Source organism: Elephas maximus, chromosome 1, assembly GCF_024166365.1.
Source record: "Elephas maximus indicus isolate mEleMax1 chromosome 1, mEleMax1 primary haplotype, whole genome shotgun sequence".
Taxonomy (NCBI): Eukaryota; Metazoa; Chordata; class Mammalia; order Proboscidea; family Elephantidae; genus Elephas; species Elephas maximus.
Genome location: NC_064819.1, coordinates 111,246,078 through 111,271,825, shown reverse-complemented (window position 1 = coordinate 111,271,825; position 25,748 = coordinate 111,246,078). Strand labels below are relative to the sequence as shown.

The 25,748-nt window shown below is 40.8% G+C and overlaps 1 protein-coding gene across 2 annotated transcripts in view; it reads left to right on the top strand.

The window, feature by feature from the left end:
• RCAN2 (regulator of calcineurin 2) overlaps positions 1-25,748 on the top strand; it is a 355,550-nt gene that overhangs the window by 31,720 nt on the left and 298,082 nt on the right. For both annotated transcript variants that reach the window (XM_049893548.1, XM_049893553.1), the window contains exon 2: positions 24,686-24,912. In XM_049893548.1, the coding sequence (XP_049749505.1) occupies positions 24,688-24,912 (225 nt within the window). In that variant the 5' untranslated portion in view covers positions 24,686-24,687. The remainder of the gene's footprint in view (positions 1-24,685; positions 24,913-25,748) is intronic.

Genomic DNA, 25,748 nt, shown 5'->3' with positions numbered 1-25,748 from the left:
TCATTTAAGAAATTCCGGTGAGTCTGTACTTGGTGCCAGGCACTATGCTGGGCTCTAGAAATACAGTGTGAACAGTATAGACACAGCCAGCATTTGCAGAGTCAAGTGGGAAGAGAGACAATTCAGCAATTACAGTTCAGCTGAATAAGGACTATGATGGAGAAATACTGCATGATGGGGAATATATCTTGGAGTTAAAATCTTCAGTGTCCAATATGTTGCCTGACTCAGCACTGGAGATTGAAGTTGAAAGAGCCTCAGAAAAATTTGACAGGGATTAAACTAATATAGAAAGCACAAAGGGACTATTGCTGGACTTCATTAGTCTTGGTTGAGTACCTGTAATACAGCTATATATTACAGAACATTGCTGTTCAAAGGAAGTCCCAATACCTCCATATTTAGAATTTATGTGTTTGATTTTATTTATAGAGGCAATCTACAGTCTTTTAAAGATGGTTTCTATTACATTGTTTGGAATTTGGAATGTATTCCCCCTCCTCCCCCCGCAAAAAAAAATCCTAACTGATGACTAGGTCTCCACAGTCTAGCCCAGAAGCCTATTACGCATGATGTACTTGAGGCAAAGTACTGTATTACAAGTTTTGGAGATCTTGAAAATAATTTACGTTTTTGTGGGAATGAATATTCCAGAATTCCAGGTTGGAATACAAGCAAGATGGCGCATCCTGCTGTAGCCTTTATAGCAAGAACAGGATTGTGATGAGCAATGTGAAGAGTTATTCCACTATTCCAGGCCCCAGGGACCTGGGATAGGTGCTCTAGTGCAGGCAGGGGCTAGCAGGTGGTAAAGTGTGTGTATGTGCATGTGTGTGTGGGGGGGGTGGGGGGCTGTTGATTGTTGAGGTCTCCCAGTACTATTTTAAGTGCTTTATATGTATTTATTATGGACTCCTTGCAACATATCCATGAGATGTGTCTCACTTTCCTAGTGATAGTGTAAGAAAAAATACCACAGTTGGGTGGCTTTAAAGAACAGAAATTTATTTTCTCACATTTCAGAGGCTACAAGTCTGAATTCAGGATATGGCTCTAGGGGGATGTCCTTCTTTGTCTATTTCAGTTTCTAGTAGCTGGCAATCCTTGGAGTTCCTGGGTTTGTAGATGTGTCTGTCCTCATATTGTGTCTTCCCTCTGTGTATGTCTGTGTCTATTCTACCTTTTTTTTTTTTTTTTTAACTCAGAAGTGATTAGGTTTAGAGTACACTCTACGCTGGTGTGATCTCATTAATATAACAAAAAACCCTGTTTCCAAACAGAGTCATTCTTATGGATTGAATTTGTCCCTCAAAAACATGTGTTACAAATACCAACCCATATAGTGGTTGTAATCCCATTTGGGAATGGGTTTTCTTTGTCATGTTAATGAGCGTAGGAGTATCTTAAATCAGTCTCCTTTTGAGATATAAAAGGGCAAGATTAAGCACACAGAGAAGCAACCAGAGATGGGGGAGGATAACTGCCACACTACATGATGATCACCAAGGAACCAAGGAATAAGGAATAAGGATTTTTCACCAAAGTCAAGAGTGAGAGAGAGAAAGCCTTTCCTTAGAGCCATCAGTCTGAATTTGGACTTCTAGCCTCCTAAACTGTGAGAAAATAAATTTCTGTTTGTTAAAGCCGCCCACTTGTGGTATTTCTGTTATAGCAGCACTGAATAACTAAGACAGTTATATTTACAGGTACTGAAAACAAAACAAAACCCATTGTAGTTGAGTTGATGCTGACTCATAGCAATCCTATAATACAGAGTAGAACTGCCCCATAGGGTTTCCAGTGAGTGGCTGGTGGGTTCAAACTGCTGACCTTTTGGTTGGCAGCCGAGCTCTTAACCATTGCACCACCAGAGTTTCAATTACAGGTACAGGGGTTAGGATTTCAACATATATTCTGGGGTACCACAAGATGGTACCATTATTATTTCTCTAAAACATCTACCAGGACTCAGGCCTTGGACTTCTTCTCTCACCGAACTCACTTATCCAGTCCCACAGCTGTAAGTATCTTCTGTAATATTTCCCTCTCCTCTGATCTCTGGACTCATAGCACCAACTGCTCATCACTTAGATGAGTAATAGGAATTCTTAAACTGAACTGATTTCATCCCTACAAAAACATACCTCCCACAGTGTTCTCTGTCTCAGTCAATGGCAGCTTCGTGCTTCTAGTTACTCAGGCCCTTACCTTGGCTTTTCCTTGAATCTTTTCCTTTGCCATATCCCATCCATCAGCAAATACTGTCAGTACATTAAAAAATACCCAAATCCTGCTGCCTTCTTCTGTTTGTCCTGCTGCCTCTCTGGTCTGTATCTCCATCTTCTTCTGCCTGGATACTGCTGTAGTTTCCTAGTTGGTCCCCTGCTTCCATCCTTGCTCCCTTGGCCTACTCTATAAATAGCAGCTAGAGAAATTATTTTAAAACATAAATCAGTTCATGAAACTCCTCTGTGCAAACTCCTGCAGTGGATTCCCACCTGAGAGTAAAATCCAGAGTCCTGTCTGTGACCTGTAAGGCTCTACCTGTCCTGGCCTCCTGCTTCCCCTCTGAGCCCATTTCTTACCCTCTCCCTTCCTCACCATACTGTAGGCACAGAGGCCTCCTTGTGTGCCCAAACTGATGAAGCTCCTCCTGCTGCAGAGTCTGTACACCTGCTAGTGTCTCTGCCAGGTGTGTCTTTAACCCAGATATCTACGTCTTACCCCTTCCTTCTTTATCAGAGGTATGTTCCCTGATCACTCCTATATAAATAATAAAATGGCTAAAACACTGGCAGTCTCTAAAAAACTAGCCAGTGAAAACCTTATGGATAGTAAAGATGTCACTTTGATGACTAAGGTGCACCCCACTCAAGTCATGGTATTTTCAGTCACCTTTTATATGCACGTGAGAGCTAGACAATAAAAAAGGAAGACAGAAGAATTGATGCATTTGAACTCTGGCATTGGAGAAGAATATTGAATATACCGTGGACTGTCAGAAGAATGAACAAATGAGTCTTAGACAAAATACAACTGGAATGATCACCAAGGAACCAAGGAATAAGGAACTTTCACCAGAGCCGAGAGAGAGAGAGAAAGACTTCCCGTAGAGCCAGTGGTCTGAATTTGGACTTCTAGCCTTAGAAGCAAGGATGGCCAGAGTTTGGCCGGCTTACTTTGGACACAGCATTAGGAGGGACCAGTTGCTAGAAAGGGACATACTCTAAAGGTTATGTGTCCTAGTGGTGTGGTAGGGTGACATCACCAGAAGGGAAGTGAATAAAGATTGGAAGCTGTGCGTGCTGAAGACAGACTTCACCCTCGCCACCTCTAAGCCAAGGGCAAACCATGTTTATATAGTATATCAGACTTGCTTTCCTTTTCCCTTGTATTATGTACTTCCACAAGTCTACTTTTTAAGACTCATACCCTTATTGCAGGTGCCCTGGTGTTGCAACAGTTAAGCACTCTGCTGTTAATCAAAAGGTTGGCAGTTTGAATCCACCAGCAGCTCTTCTGGAGAAAGAACTGGTGATCTGCTTTCATAAAGATTACAGCCTGGGAAACCCTGAGGGCAGTTCTACTATGTCACATGGGGTTGCTATGAATCAAAAATTGACTTGTCAGCACTTAATAGCAACAACAGCCCTTATTATATGTTTTATGCTTCATATTGAATATTTGAAGTAATTCTACATTATAAATGAAAAAACTGTCAAGGTTCTGTTTAAAATCTGAAAATAAAGCTAGTTTGAAGGAATGTAAAAAGTGGAGAAGGTGAAAAAGTGGGTGAAGTGGTAGAAAGAGGGAAAATAAAGAACTGCCTTGATTTGTGGTAACAAACATTTTTAAGCATCTGCGATGTGCCAGACACTGCCATCAAAAAGGTGGAACAATTTGGTAACTATATAAAGAGACAAATAGCAATAGTCTCTCAAAAAGACTAGCAAGCCTGAAATAATGTTTCTTATCTCTCATTCTGCTCCATTTCTGGTACTGGACTAGGCTTTAGGGATCTAGTGGTGAACACTGATCTCTGACATCTTAGTAAAACCAGTTGCCATTGAATCAGCTCCATTCATGGCTACCCATACGTGTCAGAGTAAGAACTGTGCTCCATAAGGTTTTCAGTGACTTGAGTTTTTGGAAGTAGATTGTCAAGCCTTTCTTCCATGGTGCCTCTGGGTAGACTCAAACTGCCAGCCATTCATTTAGCAGCTGAGCACATTAACTGTCTGCACCACCCAGGTGCTCTCACATTTTAATAAGAAACTTTAGTTTTGTTGGCTTTTTTCAGGCTAAACATATGGGATAGTGAAAGGGTTGATTAGAAGAGCAGCAAGGTGAATGGGCTTTCTTCTGATGCAGAGAGCTTTTAACTCTATGGAAAAGCCCCTTTTACTATTCTAGCTGTTCTTGTCAGGAGTCTGCTGGCTGCAGTGGTGGAGCCACCATCTTGATTATTATGGTCCCACGATGATGGTTTCAGTTCATAAAAATGTTTCCTTCTGCTCTTTTGAACCAGTAGAAGGATGATATACCTTCTTCTCATCCCACCTTATTTCAAGCATGTTCTTTGGGGAAAGGCAGTGTAGAGGCCAATAAAGTTACCAGTTCTTAAAAGGTGTACCAGTGACTAAATACACTTGGCAGTTCTTCCTTGTTTCCTCTCTCCTCAGACTCTCTGTAGGTCTTTCCCATAAGCATTGCTACCAAGACAGGTATCATCCTACATGAGCCCTGGCCCCTAATGAGTTGCTGGAAGAGTGAGAAAGATGGGGAATTGGCCCCTCAGAGTAATTGGTCCCAACGGCAGCAGACCAGAAAAGACTTTAACAAAGGTTTCAGTTTGTTTTTCTAGGCTAGAGTCTCAGTCAGCTCCTTCTTGTAAACAACACATGGCACCAGAAGTGGGGGACTAATTATGGATCATCCTGAGCTGTGTCTTTCTGACAATGTGGAGGAAAACTGGAGTCACTTACGCAACTGCCCAGCCTGTTACGGCTTCTCCGTTGGGGACCTTGGTTGAATAGGCTGGGGCGGGCAGGCAGGTAGGCAGTCTAGAGAGGAGGAGATAGGCTTGGGTTTGCAGTGCAGTAGTCTGACTTGCTCCTGTAACAGCCTCACAGATAGTGTGACTGTAGGCTTGAGAGAAGTGTGTGTGTGTGATAGGAAACATCTTCAACCAAAGGGTATTAAAAAAAGGGTAAGGATTTTAAAAGTGACCTGAAGTAGTCAGGGCAGTGACTTACTTTCATATCAAGAGTGAATTGGAGGAGGAATAAATGTTAAGGATGAGAGAAAGAGAAGACTCAGCCTTCTTCTAACACAGCAGGAGACAATTAGAGTCTAGGAGACTCAGAAAGTCACTCAGCTGAGAAAGTGGTAATTAAAGGTGAGCAAGGGTCTAGGTTGATTATTATTGAGAGAGACAGAGAGAGAGAGAGAGAGACAGACAGAAGTCTGATTGTGTTACATTCCATTTGTCTGGCCAGCATCACAGACCTGGAGCTGAGCTGTGTGCCAGCCATTCCAGGAAGAAGCAAGAATGCTCAACACATGGGAGGAGATGTAAAAAACGTCAGTAAGTGAGTTTGCTTTGCCAACTGTTGTAAATAACAACATGTGTGCAGACAGGGCAGTGGCATAAAGGAGCGAGGCAGCCCACCCCTTGCAGAGTGGGGGATACTTTGCTGGTGCCTGTGGGGGCTGTGGTGGGCTCAAGACCTTCCTGTGAAATACCCCGGTGCCTCTAGTTAAGCACTGATGGTATTTCTATCCAAGTTGGAAAAGGGTGCTGAAAGAAAAGAGAATGGCAAGTAAAACTCTTAAGTCCAAAGCCACCACCAGTTGCCATGGAGTTGACTCCAACTGATGGCGACCCAGTGTGTGTATCAGAGTAGAACTGTACTCTCTAAGGTTTTTAATTGCTGATTTTTTGGAAGTAGATCACCAAACCTTTATGCTGAAGTGCCTCTGGGTGGACTCGAACCTCCAACCTTTTGGTTAGAAGCCTAGCACATTGAACTGAAGCAGGGAACATACAATAGAAAGCTAAATATATGGGCCGACAAAACTGAAGGGTTTAGGATGGTGATCCTTATTCTTGGCCCAAAGTCATGTCATACCCTGAGCTTAACACTTAGATATGTCTTTATTGGATAGTAAACAGTTACTGGAGAATAGGTAATAGTTAAATTGCAATGGACCATAAGATTAACATGTGAAAGCAAGTGACCATAGCAAATGCTAGCATTTCTTTAGTGATTATAGTTGCAGCTCTTGACCTGGATTATCCCACTTGGATTTCTCAATAGCCCGATTTATAATTCCAGAAATTGAGGCTTAGTGAGCATAACTAACTTGCCTAAGTCACAAAGCAAAAACATTGGGGAAGGAAGAGTCAGACCTAGACTTTAGATCCCAGCTGCACCCACCAGTCTGTGGTGCACTGACCACTGTGGTCAGTCAACGGTGAATGGGGAGCAGAGATTTGAACCCGAGTCTGTCTGACTTCAAAGCTCTTGCATTTCTCACCGTAGAAGTGCAGCCTCTTCTAAAGAGCTGAAAAACAGAGAACCCACCAAAAATTTTGGGATTTTTGGGACATCTAACTCACTTAATCTCACTTAATCTATGTAAGAACCCTATGAAATCAGTACCATAATGGTCAGTGCCCAGAGAGGTTCATTAATATGTCCTAGGTCAGACAACTAGAAAGTGGCAGCACCAGCATTCAGACCTGATAGACCAACTCCAAAGCCAACGCCTCTGCCACTATACTGTACTGCCTCTCTACATGTAAAAAGAACTGTGACTCTAGGAAGGAGAGGAAGTGCTCCTATACCATGTGAAGGAGATAGCCATAGAATTGGCCTGTTGAGAACTGAAACGGTCAATACTAAAAATATAACCAAACCAAAAACCAGTTGCCACTGAGTCGATTCGGACTGATGGCGACCCCACATCAGGGAGAAACTGCTCCATAGGGTTTTTTAACGGCCAATTTTTTTTTTTTTTAATAATTTTTATTGTGCTTTAAGTGAAAGTTTACAAATCAAGTCAGTCTCTCACATATAAACTTATATACACCTTACTACATATTCCCACTTACTCTCCCCCTAATGAGTCAGCGCACTCCGTCCTTCCAGTCTCTCCTTTCATGACCTTTTGCCAGTTTCTAACCGCCTCTACCCTTCCATCTCCCCTCTGTACAGGAGATGCCAACATAGTCTCAAGTGTCCACCTGATGCAAGTAGCTCATTCCTCATCAGCATCTCTCTCCAACCCATTGTCCAGTCCAATCTATGTCTGCTGAGTTGGCTTCGGAAATGGTTCCTGTCCTGGGCCAACAGAAGGTTTGGGGACCATGACCACTGGGATTCTTCTAGTCTTAGTTGAACCATTAAGTCTGGTCTTTTTATGAGAATTCAGGGTCTGCATCCCACTGTTCTTCTGCTCCCTCAGGGGTTCTCTGTTGTGCTCCCTGTCAGGGCAGTTATCGGTTGTGGCCGGGCACCATCTAGTTGTTCTGGTCTCAGGATGATGTAGTCTCTAGTTCATGTGGCCCTTTCTGTCTCTTGGGCTCATAATTACCTTGTGACCTTGGTGTTCTTCATTCTCCTTTGCTCCAGGTGGGTTGAGACCAATTGATGCATCTTAGACAGCTGCTTGTTAGCATTTAAGACCTCAGATGCCACACTTCAAAGTGGGATGCAGAATGTTTTCTTAATAGAATTTATTTTGCCAGTTGACTTAGATGTCCGCTGAAGCCATAGTCCCCAAACCCCCGCCCTTGCTCCGCTGACCTTCGAAGTATTCAGCAAGCTTCTTTGCTTTTGGTCCAGTCCAGTTGTGCTGACTTCCCCTGTATTGAGTGTTGTCCTTCCCTTCAGCTAAAGTAGTTCTTTTCTGCCATCTAATTAGTGAATGCCTCTTTCTTACCCTCCCTCCCTCCCCCTTCTCATAACCACAAAAGAATGTGTTCTTCTCAGTTTAAACTATTTCTCAAAATCTTGTAATAGTGGTCTTATACAATATTTGCCCTTTTGTGTCTGACTAATTTCACTCAGCGTAATGCCTTCCAGGTTCCTCCACGTTATGAAATGTTTCACAGACTCCTCACTGTTCTTTATCGATGCGTAGTATTCCATTGTGTGAATATACCATAATTTATTTATCCATTTGTCCATTGATGGACACCTTGGTTGCTTCCAGCTTTTTGCTATTGTAAACAGTGCTGCAATAAACATGGATGTGCATATATCTGTTTGTGTAAAGGCTCTTATTTCTCTAGGATATATTCCGAGGAGTGGGATTTCTGGGTCATATGGTAGTTCTATTTCTAGCTTTTTAAGGAAACGCCAGATCGATTTCCAAAGTGGTTGTACCATTTTACATTCCCATCAGCAGTGTATAAGAGTTCCAACCTCTCCACAGCCTCCCCAACATTTATTATTTTGTGTTTTTTGGATTAATGTCAGCCTTGTTGGAGTGAGATGGAATCTCATCATAGTTTTAATTTGCATTTCTCTAACAGCTAATGATCGAGAGCATTTCCTCATGTATCTGTTAGTCGCCTGAATATCTTCTTTAGTGAAGTGCGTGTTCATATCATTTGCCCAATTTTTAATTGGGTTGTTTGTCTTTTTGTAGTTGATTAACGACCTATTTTTCAGAAGTAGATCACAAGGCCTTTCTTCCAATGTGCCTCTGGGTGGATTTGAACTTCCAGTCTTTCAATTAGCAGCCAAGTATGTTAATTGCACCACCAAAGACTCCTATTAAAAATAAAAATCCATTGCCATAGGATTGATTCCTACTCATAGGGACCCTAGTGGACAGAGCAGAACTACCCCATAGAGTTTCCAAGGAGCAGCTGGTAGATTTGAACTGCCAACCTTTTGACTAGCAGCCGAGCTCTTAACCACTGTGCTATAACATTTATTCAACGCACACAGTGTATCTTAGTCATTGTTCTAAGTGCTTTACATGTATTAGCTATTAAATACTCAAAATAGGACTATGAGGTATATATTCTTGTTATCCATACTTTACAGGTGAGCTAACAGAACACAGAGAGGTTGAGTGACTTGCCCAAGGTCACATAGCTAGTAAGTTGGAGAGTTGAGAGTCAAAATCAGAACTCCTTGAATTTCACTTAGTTGAAGAACTATCAGTGGTTACCTTCTAAGTAGGAGCCCTGGTGGGACAGTGGTTAAGTGCTCAGCTGCTAACCGAGAGGTTGGCGGTTCAAACCCACCAGCTGCTCCACAGGAGAAAGATGTGGCCTTCTGCTACCATAAAGATTCCAGGCTTGGGAACCCTGTGGACCAGTTCTACTCTGTCCTGTAGGGTCACTGTGAGTTGGAATCGATTCAAAGGCAGCAGGTTTTGGACCTTCCAAGTATAAGATCTTGTATTAGCAGCTATAGGGGCAATAAACATTGAGTGGAAGATAAGAATGAGAAAAGCACAAAGAAAGACACAGCATGACAACTGTCCCGAGAGGTACAAACACAGAACAACAAGGCTCAGTGAGGGGCCATCTCATCTTGTCTAGGTGGGGCTCACAGTTGGATTTGAAGGCAGTGGCTTCAGACATGGCCTTGAGGATTAGTGGACTGTTGATAGGTGGGGATGGGGACTAGCAAGAGAAAGGCTTAGAAGAGAAGAAAGCTTAAGCAAATTGGCCAAGGCCACACAGCTATGTATCAGTTTGATAGAGATAAAGCTCTGGGAGCAAAGTAAGCACTTAATAATTGTTTGCTGTTGTTATTATTATTAACATTATTGTTACTGATAGAGCTAAAGCTTGATGCTGAGACCTCTGAATCTTTACTCAACACTGATGAGGGAATAGATAAGTTTGAACAGGGAGACTCATCTTCTTGTGAGTGTCATGGTTTGTTGGGCTAATGAGCTGTTTTTATTTAATAGATCCTAGGGGTTTTTTTTTTTTTTTTTAGGGAGTTATGGGGAGTGTAAGTGGTACACATGTTTAATGTGTTTGGCTGCAAACCAAGAGGTTGGCAGTTCAAGTCCACCTATAGGCACCTCGAAAGAAAGGCTGGGTAATCTGCTTCTGAAACATCAGCCATTGGAAACCCTATGGAGCACAGTTCTGCTCTGACACACATGGGGTCGCTATGAGTCAGAATTGACTTGATGGCAACTGGTGGTAGTCGTAGTAAGTTACGGAAGATTTTAAATGTGAAAGAGACATTTATCTCTATTTGAGGGGAAAAAAATGGCATACTGTATTCTGGGTACTAAGATTGGGATATTTATCTGTCTCTTCCTCCTTCCCTCCTTGGAACCTCTTTGCATTAAAAGTTCCTACAGTCAGGCAGTTTGTTATCTGCTAATCTTAAATCAGAAAGTGTAAACCTGCCTCCTTGGCTTCCTAATGAGTTCTGATTAGCTGTCCCCACACACACACCCAGGCGTCCTTCTAGTCTGTCTTTCCTTTTCTACCAGATCCTCCTTGGCTGAATTTTCCTCGAAGCTGCGGTGTCTCTCACTCCTTGCTTTTTTTCTTTTCAGTTCAAAAAGTATCGACCTTACCGATGTTATGTCTCCTCAGCACCCCATGCCCCATCTGAAAGCAGAAGGTGAAAGATGACAGGAGAAATCTTACTTTGGCTGCCATAGCAACCTTCACCTGCTTTGCTGCTCACTTTTGAAGTGTCACCCTCCTGTGAAAAATTATTTTGCATATAATTGCCTGGCTCCTCCAGAGGCTTTTGGGCTTCTTTTGAGTTTCTTCTTATAGCAATAATGAAAGGATGGTCTTCTCCAACTAAGCAGGGTTCCAGAGAGAATCTGTCTCCCACACAGCATGCAAATACCCTGTAGGATGCACAGAGCCACTCATTCCTCTTTTATGCTTTTATTCCTAAGAAAAAATGCAGACATGGTAGCTACATTATACAAGCCCTGATCTGGGCTGTCAATTTACACATGACTCAGGTTTACGTTTATAAAACCAAGTACTATTGAAATTTACCTAACAGATGTCTAGGCTATTATCGTTTTATAAAGACTATGCTTGGTATTTGCATTTGATCCCAGAGATCCACTCTCTATGCTTTTCTGTCCTGCCCTGTGCCGAAGAGGCTGATACATATGCTCCTTATCACCTGGCTCCCTTGCCCTCTGGTTTCCAGCTGGGTTTGGTCCATGGAAGGTGCCAGCAGGAGACCAGAGAAGGAGAGCAAGGTTGGGATGTTTATTCTGCTGGCACCCTCTTTGTGGTACCACTGTGGGTTAGTGGCATCCCTCAACCAAAGATCTCAGCTCCTGTCAGAGGCTCTTCCCATACAGACCTTGTATCTCCAGGTTCTAGAAGCCCCTCCCCTCTTCTGGCCCATTCGGGTCTAGGGATAGTAATAGCCCAGGGTTTTGCACTGTCTCTTGTGGTTTCCCTCTACACTGACCACACCTTTGTAAACAATCCCTTTATTAGACTCTGTTCAAATGATCCGTTTTGAGCGTGGCATCTGTTTCCTGCTGGGACCTTGCCTAATACATAGACCAAACCTCTTCTCTTTTGGATGAGTGCTCCAGTATTGCTTGTTTTGTTTAATAAATCTTTGGTTCTTTGTTGGTCATTTTATTGTAGAGGCAGATTTTCCTGTCTTTAAGAACAACCCTCCCACCACCCCAACCCTCATAAATGATGGCATTTCTCCTACCTGACTCTCTTCTCTTTCTCCAAGCCTGTTTGAAACACCTTCTCTTGCTAACGTCCATCCATTAGGTTTTTGGGAATGGAATACAAATATTCTATCTGCTTGTTGCATCTGATCTTGGGGAAGTATGAGGGTCTTGCTTTTTTTTTATTGAGTCCACTGAAGGAATATGCAGATCCTCACATCCTCCTGAGGGAGCATGAGTGTTAAAATCACACAGGTGTAAAGACATTAGCAAGTTCTATCACTGCTACAGAATCAACTGCCAAAGAAGACAATGGAAACAACTTGAAGTTTTTTTTTTTTTTTAACTTCTTAAAAATTCATAAGATGCTGCTTCCTCAGGGAACTAAATTAATTGAATTATTGTCCCGTGGGAGCTGAAGGTGAACAATGGCTTCAGAAGGTGTCCTCAAGGGAGCCATGAATGAGGAATGTGGATAATTTGCTTTGAAAACCATGAGTTGAAAACTGCATGCTCTTGATTCTTACAGGACCGATCCCAAATGGTATCAAGAATAGCATGAGGTTCACACAGCTCGGCAGGTGTGAAAATTCTGCAGCTGAATTAAATAGCCTCCATTATATTTCAGAAAGAGCTCTAATGGGTTTTTATGGAGCACAGCCGAAGAATATCATGTTTCTCCTTTGTAGCTCAGGATGGCTGGGATGGTTTGTTGTAACTAATATTATACTGCAATCTCCCTATAAGATGGACAAAAATGAGCAAAAAGACTGTCTAACCCCAAAGAGGGTCTAATTATTAAAATGCCAAAAGAGCATTCAAAGGACTTCATCAGGTCACTCCTGAGGTTTACCCTTCAGCCAAAGATTAGACAGGCCCATAAAACAAAAAGAGACTAAAGGGCACGCCAGCCCAGGGGCAAGGACTAGAAGGCAGGAGGGGACAGGAAAGCTGGTAATAGGGAACCCAAGGTCGAGAAGGGAGAGTGTTGACATGTCGTGGGGTTGTTAACCAATGTCATAAAACCGTACGTGTACTAACTGTTTAACGAGAAGCCAGTTTGTTCTGTAAACTTTCATTTAAACTGCGATTGGAAAAAAAAAAAAAAAAAGGACCTCATCAATAAGACTGGTTCAGAAATGAAAGTTGAGGACATGATTTAACTGTAAAATGGTTATTGCTATTCCTAAACAAATTTTCTTCTAATAAGCTCATTTGGTTGTTGCAGACTCACTTAGTTTTAGAGCTGAAGGGATTTTAAACACTGAAAAACTATAGGGTTCAATTTTTAAAAAATTGAGACTGAATTCATTTAACCTTATACTCAACTTAAAAAAAACTATTAAAAAAAAAAATCAGCTATGAGTTGAATTGATTCTGACTCATAGTTACCTGATAGGACAGAGTAGAACTGCCCCATAGGGTTTCCAAGGAGCTGCTGGTGGATTCCAGCTGCTGACATTTTGGTTAGCAGCCAAGCTCTTAACCGCTGTGCCACTAGGGCTATAAAACCAAACCAAACCCAGTGCCGTCGAGTCGATTCCGACTCATAGCGACCCTGTAGGACAGAGTAGAGGTGTCCCATGGAGTTTCCAAGGAGCGCCTGGCGGATTTGAACTGCCAAGTGTTTGGTTAGCAGCCGTAGCACTTAACCACTACGCCACCAGGATTTCCACCAGGGCTATAAGCAATTTAAAAAAAAAAAATGTTTTATTGTGTTTTTGGTGAAAGTTTACACAGCGAATTAGGTTCCCATTTTAACAATTTCTGTACGTATTGTTCAGTGACTTTGGTTACATTTTCCACATTTTGTCAGCATTCTCATTATTTCCATTCTGGTTATTCTGTTTCCATTAATCTCACTTCCCTTCTCATGTTTGTTTTAGGGTAAATGTAGACCATTTGGTCTCATATAGATGATTTTTTTTTTTTTAAAAGGAATACAGTACTCCTGGGTGATATTGTTTATTTTATGAGCCATTCTGTTTTTTAGCTGAAAGGTGACTCCAGGAGTAGTTTCAGTTAGAAGTTTAAATGGTATCTCAGGGCTAGTCTCCAGGGTTTCTCTAGTCTTTACCAGTCCAGTAAGCCTGGCCTTTTTTTTTTTTTTTTTAAGAATTTGAGTTTTGTTCTATAATTTTCTCTCATTGTACCTGGGACCATCTGTTGTGCCTCTGTGTCAGTGGTAGCCGGGCACCATCTAATTCTCCTGGTCTCAGGATAGGTGATGCCATGGTTCGTGTAGGCAGTTTGTCATGTGGACTAGTTTCTTCTTTGAGTCTTTGGTTTCCTCCTTTTTCTTTTGCTCCAGAGAAGTAGACACCTATAGCTGTACCTTAGATAGCTGCTCACAGATACACAGACCCCAGATGATACTTATGAAACTAGGATGTAGAACATAAACTTTATGGATTATGTTGTGCCAGTTGACTGAGTTGTCCCATGAGACTATGTTCTTAAGCCTTCTAACCCAGTAACCAGTCCTCCGAGGTGTTTGGTTATATCTATGAAATATCCATGACTGTGACCATTATGTGATTTATTATATGTACACACATATACCTTCCTATACACATATATGTATACATGTCAGCCTGTGTAACCACTCACGTATTTTTTAGTTGTCACTGCTGTTGTTGCAAAATTTTATTTTGGAGCATTTACCAGTAATGTCCCTTATTCTTGTGTACTTCTTAGTGCCAAAAGGTGGGTGGTTTGAACCCACCAGCTGCTCTGCAGCAGAAAGATGTGGCAGTCTGTTCCCGTCAAGACTGCAGCCTTAGAAACCCTTTGGGGCAATTCTACTCTGTCCTGTAGGGTTGCTATGAGTTGGAATTGACTTGACGGCAATGGGTCTGGTTTGGTTTACTGTCTAGAGAGTGATTCCCATCCTTCCCCTTCCCATCCCTGGCAACCACCAAAGAACATTGATTTCTGTAAGCATACCTATTTTTGTCTTTTTATGAAAGTGAGATTATAGAATATTTGTCCTTTTGTGACTGATACTATAGGTATTTCTTATCTGCTATTTATTAATACAACATAACATTCTTAGTATTTATCATTAGTATTCAACAAATATTGTCATCTTTACTTTTTTTCTTTTTTTTTTAAATTGTGCTTTAAGTGAAAGTATAGAGTTCAAATTAGTTTCTCATACAAAAATTTATACACACATTGTTATGTGACCCTAGTTGCTCTCCCTATAATGTGACAGCACACTCCTCCTTTCTATCCCGAATATCCCCTGTCCATTCAACCAGCTCCTGTCCCTGTCTGCCTTCTCATCTTGCCTCCAGACAGGAGCTGCCTATTTAGTCTCATGTATCTACTTGAAATAAGAAGCACACTCTTCATGAGTATCATTTTATGTCTTACAGTCCAGTCTAATCTTTGTCTAAAGAGTTGGCTTTGGGAATGGTTTTAGTTTTGGGGTTACAGAGAGTCCGGGGACCATATCTTCTGGGGTCCCTCCAGTCCAAGTCAGACCATTAAGTCTGGTCTTTTTACTAGAATTTGAGTTCTACACCCCATTTTTTTCCTGCTCTGTCAGGGACTCTATGTTATGTTCCCTGTCAGGGTGGTCATTGGTGGTAGCTGGGCACCATCTAGTTCTTCTGGTCTCAGGCTGATGGAGTCTCTGGTTTATGTGGCCCTTTCTGTCTCTTCAGCTAATATTTTCCTTGTGTCTTTGGTGTTCTTCATTCTTCTTTGCTCCAGGTGGGTTGGGACCAATTGATGCATCTCAGATGGCTGCTTGCTAGCTCTTAAGACCCCAGTGATATTGTCATTTTTAAATTCTTCTAAACTAACAAATCTCCCAATAATCCATTTACTTGTCTTTCAGTGAAAACTGGACTTGAAGTCAAATGAATTATTCATTACTCATTTCCATTTATCCTATTTCCTTATTTATCCTCCTCAGCTGGCCATTACATGGAGTCCAGGCATTTTTTTTTTCCTACTCGGTGCCCTTACTGCAAAAAGTTTTATATTCCTGTTCTTAATTTAAAACTGGATGAATTGAATGTTTAACATTCTTTTGTCTAAGGAAAAATAAACCTCAAGTTAAGTTACTTTTCATATGTCTTGCTGATTTTTCTCCCTTTGTGGATCATTACTTCCTATTTTAATAAACATCTTCTCTCTCTAGTTTGAGTAATCTGGAAGATGACAAATATAGGCAGCCATATTATGAGTGTCCAAATGAAAGGTTTAAACACTGGAGAAAGCTTTTGTTTCTAAAGGTTATGAGTTCCCCTTTCTTGAACATCTTTAAGCCCAGAGATAAACAAATACTTCTTTTCTTGTGTGTTTTCTTTCAATCATGGAAAGTTAAAAATCTCAAGGTGAGAAGAAACCTTAAAGGAAATCATAGCTAGCCATTCCCCTGGTCCTTGTACTCCCCCTCTGACATCCCCCCAGATGAATTACACCTGTTAGAAGGAGCTTCTTCACTGGATATCACTGTCTACAAGGAGCTATCTAAGACATGAGGCAGGACATTCTACATTACCTCTAATTGTTCTGATTAAATTGAACTCTTTCTCCCTGCTTTGACTTCTACTCTATAAGTTCCATACACGGAAATTCTAGTTCATCTTTCAGAATTTGAAGACAACCATGAATTCCTGTAAGACTTCTTTCCTATTCTTTTCCTATGTTATTTCTTTTCATGCCTGCTCCTTAGATGACATGACTTAGGTGGAGAGCCTTCTTTGAGAGGACTCCTGTTTTTCTATAGTGGTTGGTGCCCAGACTTGGCCATGATGCCTCTCCATGTTGAAGTGACTCAGAAAGAGCTTATTAACCAGCTCTCCTCTCACTTCTGAGGAGCCATGATCTTTTTTTTATAGGTGACAGGTCACACTGTTGACTGAACTATTTTACCTCATAGGAAAGCTGTTATGAGCCTCTTCATGAGTGTTTGCAATTTTATTTTTCTTTCCATGGCTCCTTTGCTGCTCTCACACATTAATTTGTGATCCCCCCTCCCCTTTTATACTTTCTATTAATTTAAGGCTGTCTGGACCAGGCCTCCTTCTGTGGGCAAATGTGATGGCTCCCCATTCTCAAGAGATACATCCCATTCCTAGAAAAGTGAATTTTTCTAGGATTCTAAAATTCACAACTCTGGATCTCATGCACATTGGTAACACTCTGACGATAACGATATCCAGCTGAACCAGTTATCTCTTTAGGGTGTCTTCTCCAGGTGTTAATTGCACAATACAAACCGATTGTTAGGAGTGAAAAGTTGGGGGTTTTAAAAAGATTAGTTCCTTGTTTAGAAACACAATAATGTCTCCGTCATCCAAGTTTAGTGGTGGTGGTGGTGGTGGGGATTTATTCATCTATTCATTCAGCAAACATTTCTCCAGGGGTTACTTCTTTGATGCTGGACATGTGTCCCTGTGTTTCCGGTGACTCGTCTTCATGACAGGAATCATACTGTCTTCATTTTAGGTTTTATAATGTTTAATTAAAAAATGCTATCAAGTTATAGGAAACCCTGATGGCGTAGTGGTTAAGAGCTATGGCTGCTAACCAAAAGGTCAGGAGTTCGAACCGCCAGGTGTTCCTTGGAAACTCAAGTTATTTGAGAATCTTGTATAAAAATTATTTTCACATTATAGCAAAGTAATGAAACAGCTTCAAAGTTTTCTGTCTCCTGTCTTCCTCTTCCTAAAAGGAAGCAAATGCAATCATTTATATTCTCATTGCCACCAATTCTGTGACGTGTAAATAAACTGCTATTTTGTTGTTGGTAGTATTTCTTGGGGAGGCAGGGGCTGTTTGTTTTTAATTTTGATTATTCTCTTTTGCCTTTTAAACATATTTCCTTCCTACTGGGGTCTCCAGCCCCATACCGATACCAAATATTCGAGTAACATTCTTTTTTATTATCATGAAATGGGCTTAACCCTCATGGACACTCATTGGAAGATTGGAACGAACTTACACAGTTAACAATAATAGATGATGACCATCTCCAGAGTGCCAGTTTCCTCTGCTATTGGTCTGCTCTTGATGAACCTATAAATAGTAGTAAATAGCTTTCATCTATATTTTATTTTGGAGGTGGCAAAAGATATTCATATGTTTCATCTCATTTGATGCTCATAGTAGAGCTGTTAAGTAGACAAGGCCGTGGTATTTTTCCATTTTACTGACATGAAAACCACAACCCAGAAGGTACTCAGCTTATAGTGAAGGATTACTCAAACAAACAAACAAAAAAACCCCAAAACAACCAATTGCTCTCAAGTTGGCTCCAACTCATGGCAATCCTGCATGTGTCAGTGTAGAACTGTGCCCCATAAGGTTGCCAATGGCTGATTTCTTCTCAGAAGTAGATCGCCAGGCCTTTCTTCAATGCACCCCTGGGTAGACTCAAACCTCCAACCTGTCAGTTAGCAGCCAAGTGTGTTAATACTTTGCACCAGCCAAGGACTCCAGTGAAGGACTAAAACCCAAGTGGTCCTTGTGAACCTCTTTCCAGTATTTTCTAATGGCATCTCTTCTCAGCATATAAACAAGTTTTGAGGTTCTCCCAATGGTGGCTTTATATTTTAGTAGTGGATAAGGATTTTTCTTTTCCAAAGGCATGTGTGGCTGGAAATCTCTGCTTTCCAAATGTCAAACAACAGAACAACAGTTAAATAAATTATGACAGGTCCACATACTGGGTTAGTATGGGCTATTAAAATTAATATTTTCAAAGAATATGTAATGATACAGGGAATGATTCTCATATCAATGTTTCTGGATAGAAGTGGGATTCTAAACAGCTGGGCCCAATTTTATTTAAAATATTTACATGTAAAAAAAGTACTGGAAAGGGGAACTCATTGCTTAGGAGACATTGTGCTTCTGTTAAGCATGATGGAAAAATTTGGAGATGGATAATGGCGATAGTTGCATTACATGAACACAGTGTCACTAAATTGTCCCTGTGGAGAATATTGAAATGGCAGATGTTTTATTACATACATACTTACAAAAAAATAAATAAAAGAGAAAGCACTGGAAGCTAACAAAGTATTCAAAGAAATTTTCTCTGGGTAATATGATTACCATTTATATTTATTTTCTTCTTTATACCTCACTTAGCCAGGGTTCTCTAGAGAAAGAGAACCATTAAGATTATGTATATAGAGAGGAATCCCTGGGTGGCAGACATGGTTAAGCACTCTACTACTGGCCGAAAGATTGGCAGTTCAAACTCACCCCAAGGCACCTTGGAAGACAGTCCTGGTGATCTTCCTAAAGGGCATAGCCTTGAAATCCCTGTGGATTGGTTCCACTCTGCACACATGGAGTCATCATGAGTTGGAATCAACTTGGTGGCAACTAACAGCAACTAACAACATATATGTTTGTATGTATATATTATTGGTTCTGTTTTTGTATATGTAAATGGAGAGCAAGAGAGAAAGACTGAGGCTTATGTTAAAGAATTGGCCCTTGCGATTGTGGGAGTTAGCAAGTACAAGATCTGTAGGTCAGGCAAGAGGCTGGAAGTTCCTGCTAGTCTTGTGCCCAGAAATCCATGGGTCAGGTGATAGGGAAGTGTGAAGAGAGAAGGGTTCTGGCAAAATGTGTATTTATAGTCTGGAAAATTCCCTTTTTACTCTTAATGCCTTCAACTGATTGGTTCAGGCCTGCCTACATTGTAGAGGGTAATCTGCTTAGGGCCAACTGATCTAATCACATGCAGCTACTTCTTAATGGCATCTAGGCTAGTGTTTGACCAAACAGCTGGGCACCATAGCCTAACCAAGTTGGCACATAAAATTAACCATCGCATTACTTTTCTTAATTTTCCAGTTATTTCTTCAGTGAACATATTTAACTTCTATAATCAAGAATTTGTTATATGTTATTATAGCTAGTATACACCAATGTTTTGTTTTTGTTTTTTTGGTTTAGCTAGGAATCCTTTGGGGGATCCTTGCTATCTTTCATTTATAAAATTACACTTTATAATATAAATTAAACCTTAAATGAAAGGATCATTTTTATTAGTATATAAATTTAAAATAGTGTATTGTTTATTTTAGTGTATAATTTTAAGTTGGTCGTTGTAACCAAGTATTTCTGAAAGTGACTCTTTTTTATATAATTGACTAATTCAGTCAACCTCATTTTGAGGATTTTACATATGTGCCAGGCTAAAGATACACCGACGTACATGGCCCAGTCTCTGTTCTCAGGAAATGCCAGTCTGGTTTGAGATACAGATTAATAAAGTAGTAATCACAGTGTGGGGTGATAAGTACTATAATTGATGAGAGAAGGCTATGCAGGGCACTCAGGGAACACGGTATTCATGGGCTATGGGAGAAGTTGGAAACCTCATCCAGAAGAGTTGCCTGTTGAGTTTAAGGCAGCTCTCCTGTTTGGATAACCAACCTTAGATTTAGAAATAAAGATGACACGTGCAAGTCTTCTTATGCTATGCAAGCAGTGACTGCCTCAGAGTTTTCTTAAACAATGGTTAGAATCCAAAACCAAACCAAACCCAGTGCCATCAAGTCGATTCCGACTCATAGCGACCCTATAGGACAGAATAGAACTGCCCCATAGAGTTTCCAAGGAGCGCCTAGCGGATTTGAACTGCTGACCCTTTGGTTAGCAGCTGTAGCACTTAACCACTATGCCACCAGGGTTTCCATGGTTAGGGTATTTAACATTAACTTCAGAAGGTAAACTAGTTAACTTGGGTTGTACAGGCTTTACATTTCTTTATCAGGGGGTTCTTTTCATCTGGTGGTGTAATGGTTAAGAGTTATGGCTGCTAACCAAAAGGTTGGTAGTTCGAATCCACAAAGCACTCCTTGAAAGCTCTTTGGGGAAGTTCTACTCTGTTCTATAGGGTTATTATGAGTCAGAATTGCCTCGATGGCAATGGGTTTGGTTTTTTTTTTTTTTTTCATCTTCAGGAAACCCTGGTGGTGTAGTGGTTAAGTTCCGTGGCTGCTAATGAAATGGTCAGCAGTTGGAATCTACCAGGCGCTCCTTGGAAACACTATGGGGCAGTTCTGCCCTGTCCAGTAGGGTCTCCATGTATTGGAATAGACTCGACGGCAACAGGTTTTGTTTTTGCTTTTTTTTTTTCATCTTCAAGGAACCCTGGTGGTGCAGTGGTTAAGCAGTCAGCTGCTCACAGGAAGGTTGGTGGTTTGAACCCACCAGCAGCTCCACATGAGAAAGATGTGGCAGTCTGCTTCTGTAAAGATTTACAGCCTTGGAATCCCTGCCGGGCAGTTTTGCTCTGTCCTATAGAGTCTCAATGAGTCAGAGTTGACTCCATGACAGTGGGTTCGTTTTTTTTCCATCTTCAGGGGGTCGTCCCTAGTGATGTAAATGGTTAATACGCTTGGCTGCTAACTGAAAACTGGAGATTCAGGTTCCACTAGAGCTGCCTTGGAAAAAAGGCTTGGTGATCTACTTCCGAAAAATTAGCTATCGAGAGCCCTAGGGAGCACAGTCCTACTCTAAACCACATGGGTTCGCCATAAGTAGGGGTCGACTCACAGACAACTGGTTTAGTCTTCAGTCTCCTTTTCTTTTGGTTTGTTTGGGTCCACTAAAGATTAATGGTAATACTGAAGCGTAATCACCTTGCTCTGTGATTATCATAACGACAGGATTTTATAGTATTTCATATTATGTATCCATTTATGTAGTAGATAATACTGACTTTGATCACTTCTCCCATTCCTGTTTCATTTCCCTGCCTCCTACACTGCTAAGGGAGGTAGATAGATGTTATTGTCCTTGTTTTAAAGAATAAACTGAGTCACAGAATGATGAATTGACTTCTCTAAATTATGAGGTCAGTCAGTACTGGAACTGCAAGACATATCAGAATTTCTTTGTTTAGAGTTCTGACTTCCGAAGTATCACCTCATATGAGGAGAATAGGGTTGTTTGCCAAAAAAAATGCTGTCACCTTTTAAATCTTTACTGAAAGTAATGAGCTTAAAATAAAGTCCCATGAAGGTAATCATATTGTTACAGCTTAGAACAGAAGTTAAGGCTATTTGAGTAGATTAAAATGAGTCCTGGGTGAGGCTTAATATTTGGTCTACTTAACTAATTTGTTCAGCAACGGCTTTCAGTTTCTTTGTGGAAGAAGAATAATTGAAACATTTTCCTCAGAACACATATAAGAACATTTTAGGATCAGATTTGACTCATTTAAACTTTTTTAGTATATGAGAGACAGGATTAAAAATAAAATAAAAATTGACACTTAATGTTTATATGTCATGCTAGTGGAAGACTGATTTCATTATCAAAAAAATTTTTTTTAAATAGTCTACTCATGAAAATAGTGTTATTCTAATACTTTTCGTAATTTTTTTGCAGTTAAAATAACAGCACTCTAACAATAATAAATGATAGTTTTTATGTGTATTATAGGAAAATATCTAAAGCAATACCATAAATGAATATGAAGGAAAATAAATGCATATGAATATTTCATTGACAATATCCAGCAGTTGAATTATCTTCCTATTAATGTTATTCAATTTTTCTTTCTAATTAATATATTCACGTATTTTGGATTACTTATAGGATAAACCATAGCTTAAAACATGTTTCATATTTTTATTTAGAACAACTATTTTGTTGATTTAAATACAGAAAATGTTGTATTAATTGGAGTTCTAAGAACTTTAGAATACAGGAATGGTTCTGTTACATTTTATATAGAATAATATTTCTGTTTACCACAGTTACAGTGATCTAATTTTAGAGTTCTTGCCTCAAATTCTTTAATTTTTGGTTCCTATTCCAACTAGGTCTAAGATTTTACATGTAATGCATTACCACCATCAAGTACTGTTTATCAAACTCCCACCTGGGCTTTGTTTATAGGAGAAAATCAAACAAAAACTGGAACCTCATCACCTTGATACCTTCAGAGTTCAAGAGAGATGTAAACAGAAACACATATTTGCCTAAAAAACAGTAAAGCTGTTGCTGTCGAGTCAATCTGCTTCAGGGCAACACTATAGGATAGAGTAGAACTAGGGTTTCCAAGGAGCGACTGGTGGACTCAAGCTGCTGACAGTTTGGTTAGCAACTGTAGCTCTGAACCACTGCACCACCAGGGCTCCTGAATTTGTGTCTAACTAAACTACATGAGAACAGAGTGACCCACCTTCCTGTCCTGTACTCTGAGGTTCTGTGATGCTGAGATCTGGGAAAAAGGAGCTTACTAAAGATGACTCAGCCATGTCATGATTGTCAGTCTGTCTTACCTCTGTAACCCCAGGCAAGTTATTTCACCCTCAGAGCCTCAAATGATTGAGCTTTGAACAGGATTGTATGATAAGCATGAAAATAAATGCAAAAGAAAAAAAAAATAGATACTGCCCTTGAAATATTTGGGAAGACGAGCCAAATCCGGTAAACTGTGCGCCAGTATCAAAAGGTGAAAAAAAACCCTTCAGCTGGATGCAGTTGTGTACAATGATGGACATAAGGGGCGAGGAAATAATAGAATGACTGAGCACAGCTAGCATATTAATACAGGAAAGGCTCATAGAGGATGTGAGGGAGAGGAACCTGTGTACCATGGATTAACCAAGAGAGTACTGATTTTTCAAGATCAGGACCTGGTTTAAAAGTAACTTGGAGTAATTATCCCAGAGAGAATAGGATGTATGTGTGTGTGTGTGTGTGTGTGTGTGTATCCCAAGAAAGGATAAACTAGTAACTATTAGAGTTACCATAATCGAGACTCAGGTGGTGATGAAGTAGGTCATTCTTCCTTAAATACAGACTCCCACTAATTTTAATCTACTTTATTCCTGGTGGCGTAGTGGTTGAGAGCTACAGCTGCTGACCAAAAGGTTGGCAATTTGAAACCATCAGGCGATCCTTGGGAACTCCATGGGACAGTTTTACTCTGTCCTATAAGGTCTCTGGAAATCCTGGTGGTGTAGTGGCTAAGAGCTACGGCTGCTCACAAAAAGGTCAGCAGTTCGAATCCATCAGGCACTCCTTGGAAACCCTATGGGGCAGTTCTGCTGTGTCACTGTGAGTCGGAATTGACTTGATGGCTACGGGTGTAGGGTCTCTATGACTTGGAATCGACTGGTCAGCAGTGGATTTGGTTTTATTTCTATGGTAGCGGAAAGTGAGCTCTGGTGCCAGACATCCTGTGTTTTAATCATAGCCCCATCAAGTTTTCGTTGACTTTGAAAAAGTCACTAAATCGCTTTGCGCCTCAATTTTCCCATCGTAAAGTGAGGATAATACTGGTACCAACCTCGCAGGGTATTGTGGAGATTAAATAGGCAAGTTAATACATGTAAATCATTTAGAACAATGCCTGGCACTCAGAAAATGAGAGGCAGTTATAGCAGTGGTGGTGGTGATGGAGGTGGTGGTATTAGAATTCATTACATAACTTATCAAAGCACTTCAACTACTAGCTGAAAGGTTGGCGGTTTGGGAGACAGGCCTGGCAATCTGTTTCCTAAAGGCAAAGCCTTGAAAATCTTATGGGGCGGTTCTACTCTGCACACATGGGGTTGCCATGACTCAAAAACAACTAACAGCATGGAACTTATCAAAACACTTCCCCACTTGCATTTTTATTTGAGCCCATTTGATTCTAATAATAGTTTAGGCCTCATCATCCATATGGTAAACAAGAGGAAACAAAAACTCAGAGGATGTATATGACTTTTCCAGGTCCCAAGTCCAGTAAACGCTGGGAGCTGGTCTAGAGCCCCAGGCCTCCAACGCTTATCCTAGATAAGTGCTTTTTTTGACCGTAGCACTAAGCAGACCCTTGCCCAGAAGCAGAGCTGCATGGCAAATTGTGATTTAGGAATCAAGGGGATAATGCAAACTTTCTGGGTCTTCCCTCTTCGAAACACACCTGCCTCTCTTAATCACGCTCCTTGCTCTGCCCCAGACAGTTCAGAACCACAACCTTAGCTCTGAGTGTTAAGGGATAGTGTTCTACTCTACCACATATCTGTCTTTGTATCTTCAGGGATGAGGGGAGAATCTTATTTCATCGGCATGAGGAACCCTGGGCAGCAGGGGCACATCCCAGAGGACGGAGGACTTTTCTTACTCTGCTGCATCGACAGAGACTGGGCTATAACTCAGTGTTTCGCAGAGGAAGCCTTTCAAGCAATCACTGACTTCAATGACCTTCCCAACTCATTGTTTGCATGCAACGTTCACCAGTCAGTGTTTGAAGGAGAGGAGAGTAAGGTAAGAAGCCTTTCCTACTCCCGAAACACGGGGAGATGTGGCAGCATTTCAAAATATTTCCATTGCTAATTCGTAGTTGGTGTTTTGAAGTTTTTGAATATGTTAGTTGGCTTTATTCTTGGCATGCATGGGAGGAAAAGAAAAGCCTGTCATATTATCAGCTAACATCAGAAGTACACATGACGAGGTTGTACATGAGATTGTGTTCAATCAGTTCTAGTCCTCTGGGACACGTAGGTCTGTCTAAGAAAAACAAGTGCTGTTAGGAATACAGATTGCAGGACATACCCCTTGGGCTAGAAAGCAGATGTCTTAAACCCTTACAAGTTTTATTTTCCCCTTTTTGCCAAAACCGTAATTTGCCTTTCTCCAAACAGCACAAGCTCTCTCCCCTTCCCCACCTTTCCTACGGTTTGATGGATGTTTTAACAATAGCATCGTAAATCGTGACCCACATCCCGAAGCAGTTCCTGGAGAAAATAAGTTGGTTGGTCATCTGAGTACTACTTCGCTCACTGATATCACCGTGGGTGGTATTGCAATGTGTGTGTTGTAAGAATTTGAAAGACAGTGGCAGCTCCTTGATTTGAAATTACCGGGGAATGAGGTTGACTGTATACAAGTATTTTCCAGAAAATGAAGCTTCCCATTTTAAGAGACAAACTTGATTTAAGTCTCTTAAAAATCATAGTAAATACTACATTTAGAGATCTTTCTGAAGTTTATTCAGGATTTCTCTGTCCTTTTAATTGATGGATCTGAATGAATCAAACCCTTTCTTGTGAATATGGATCCATAGTTATAAATATCCATTATCATACCATGTTGTAAAACAC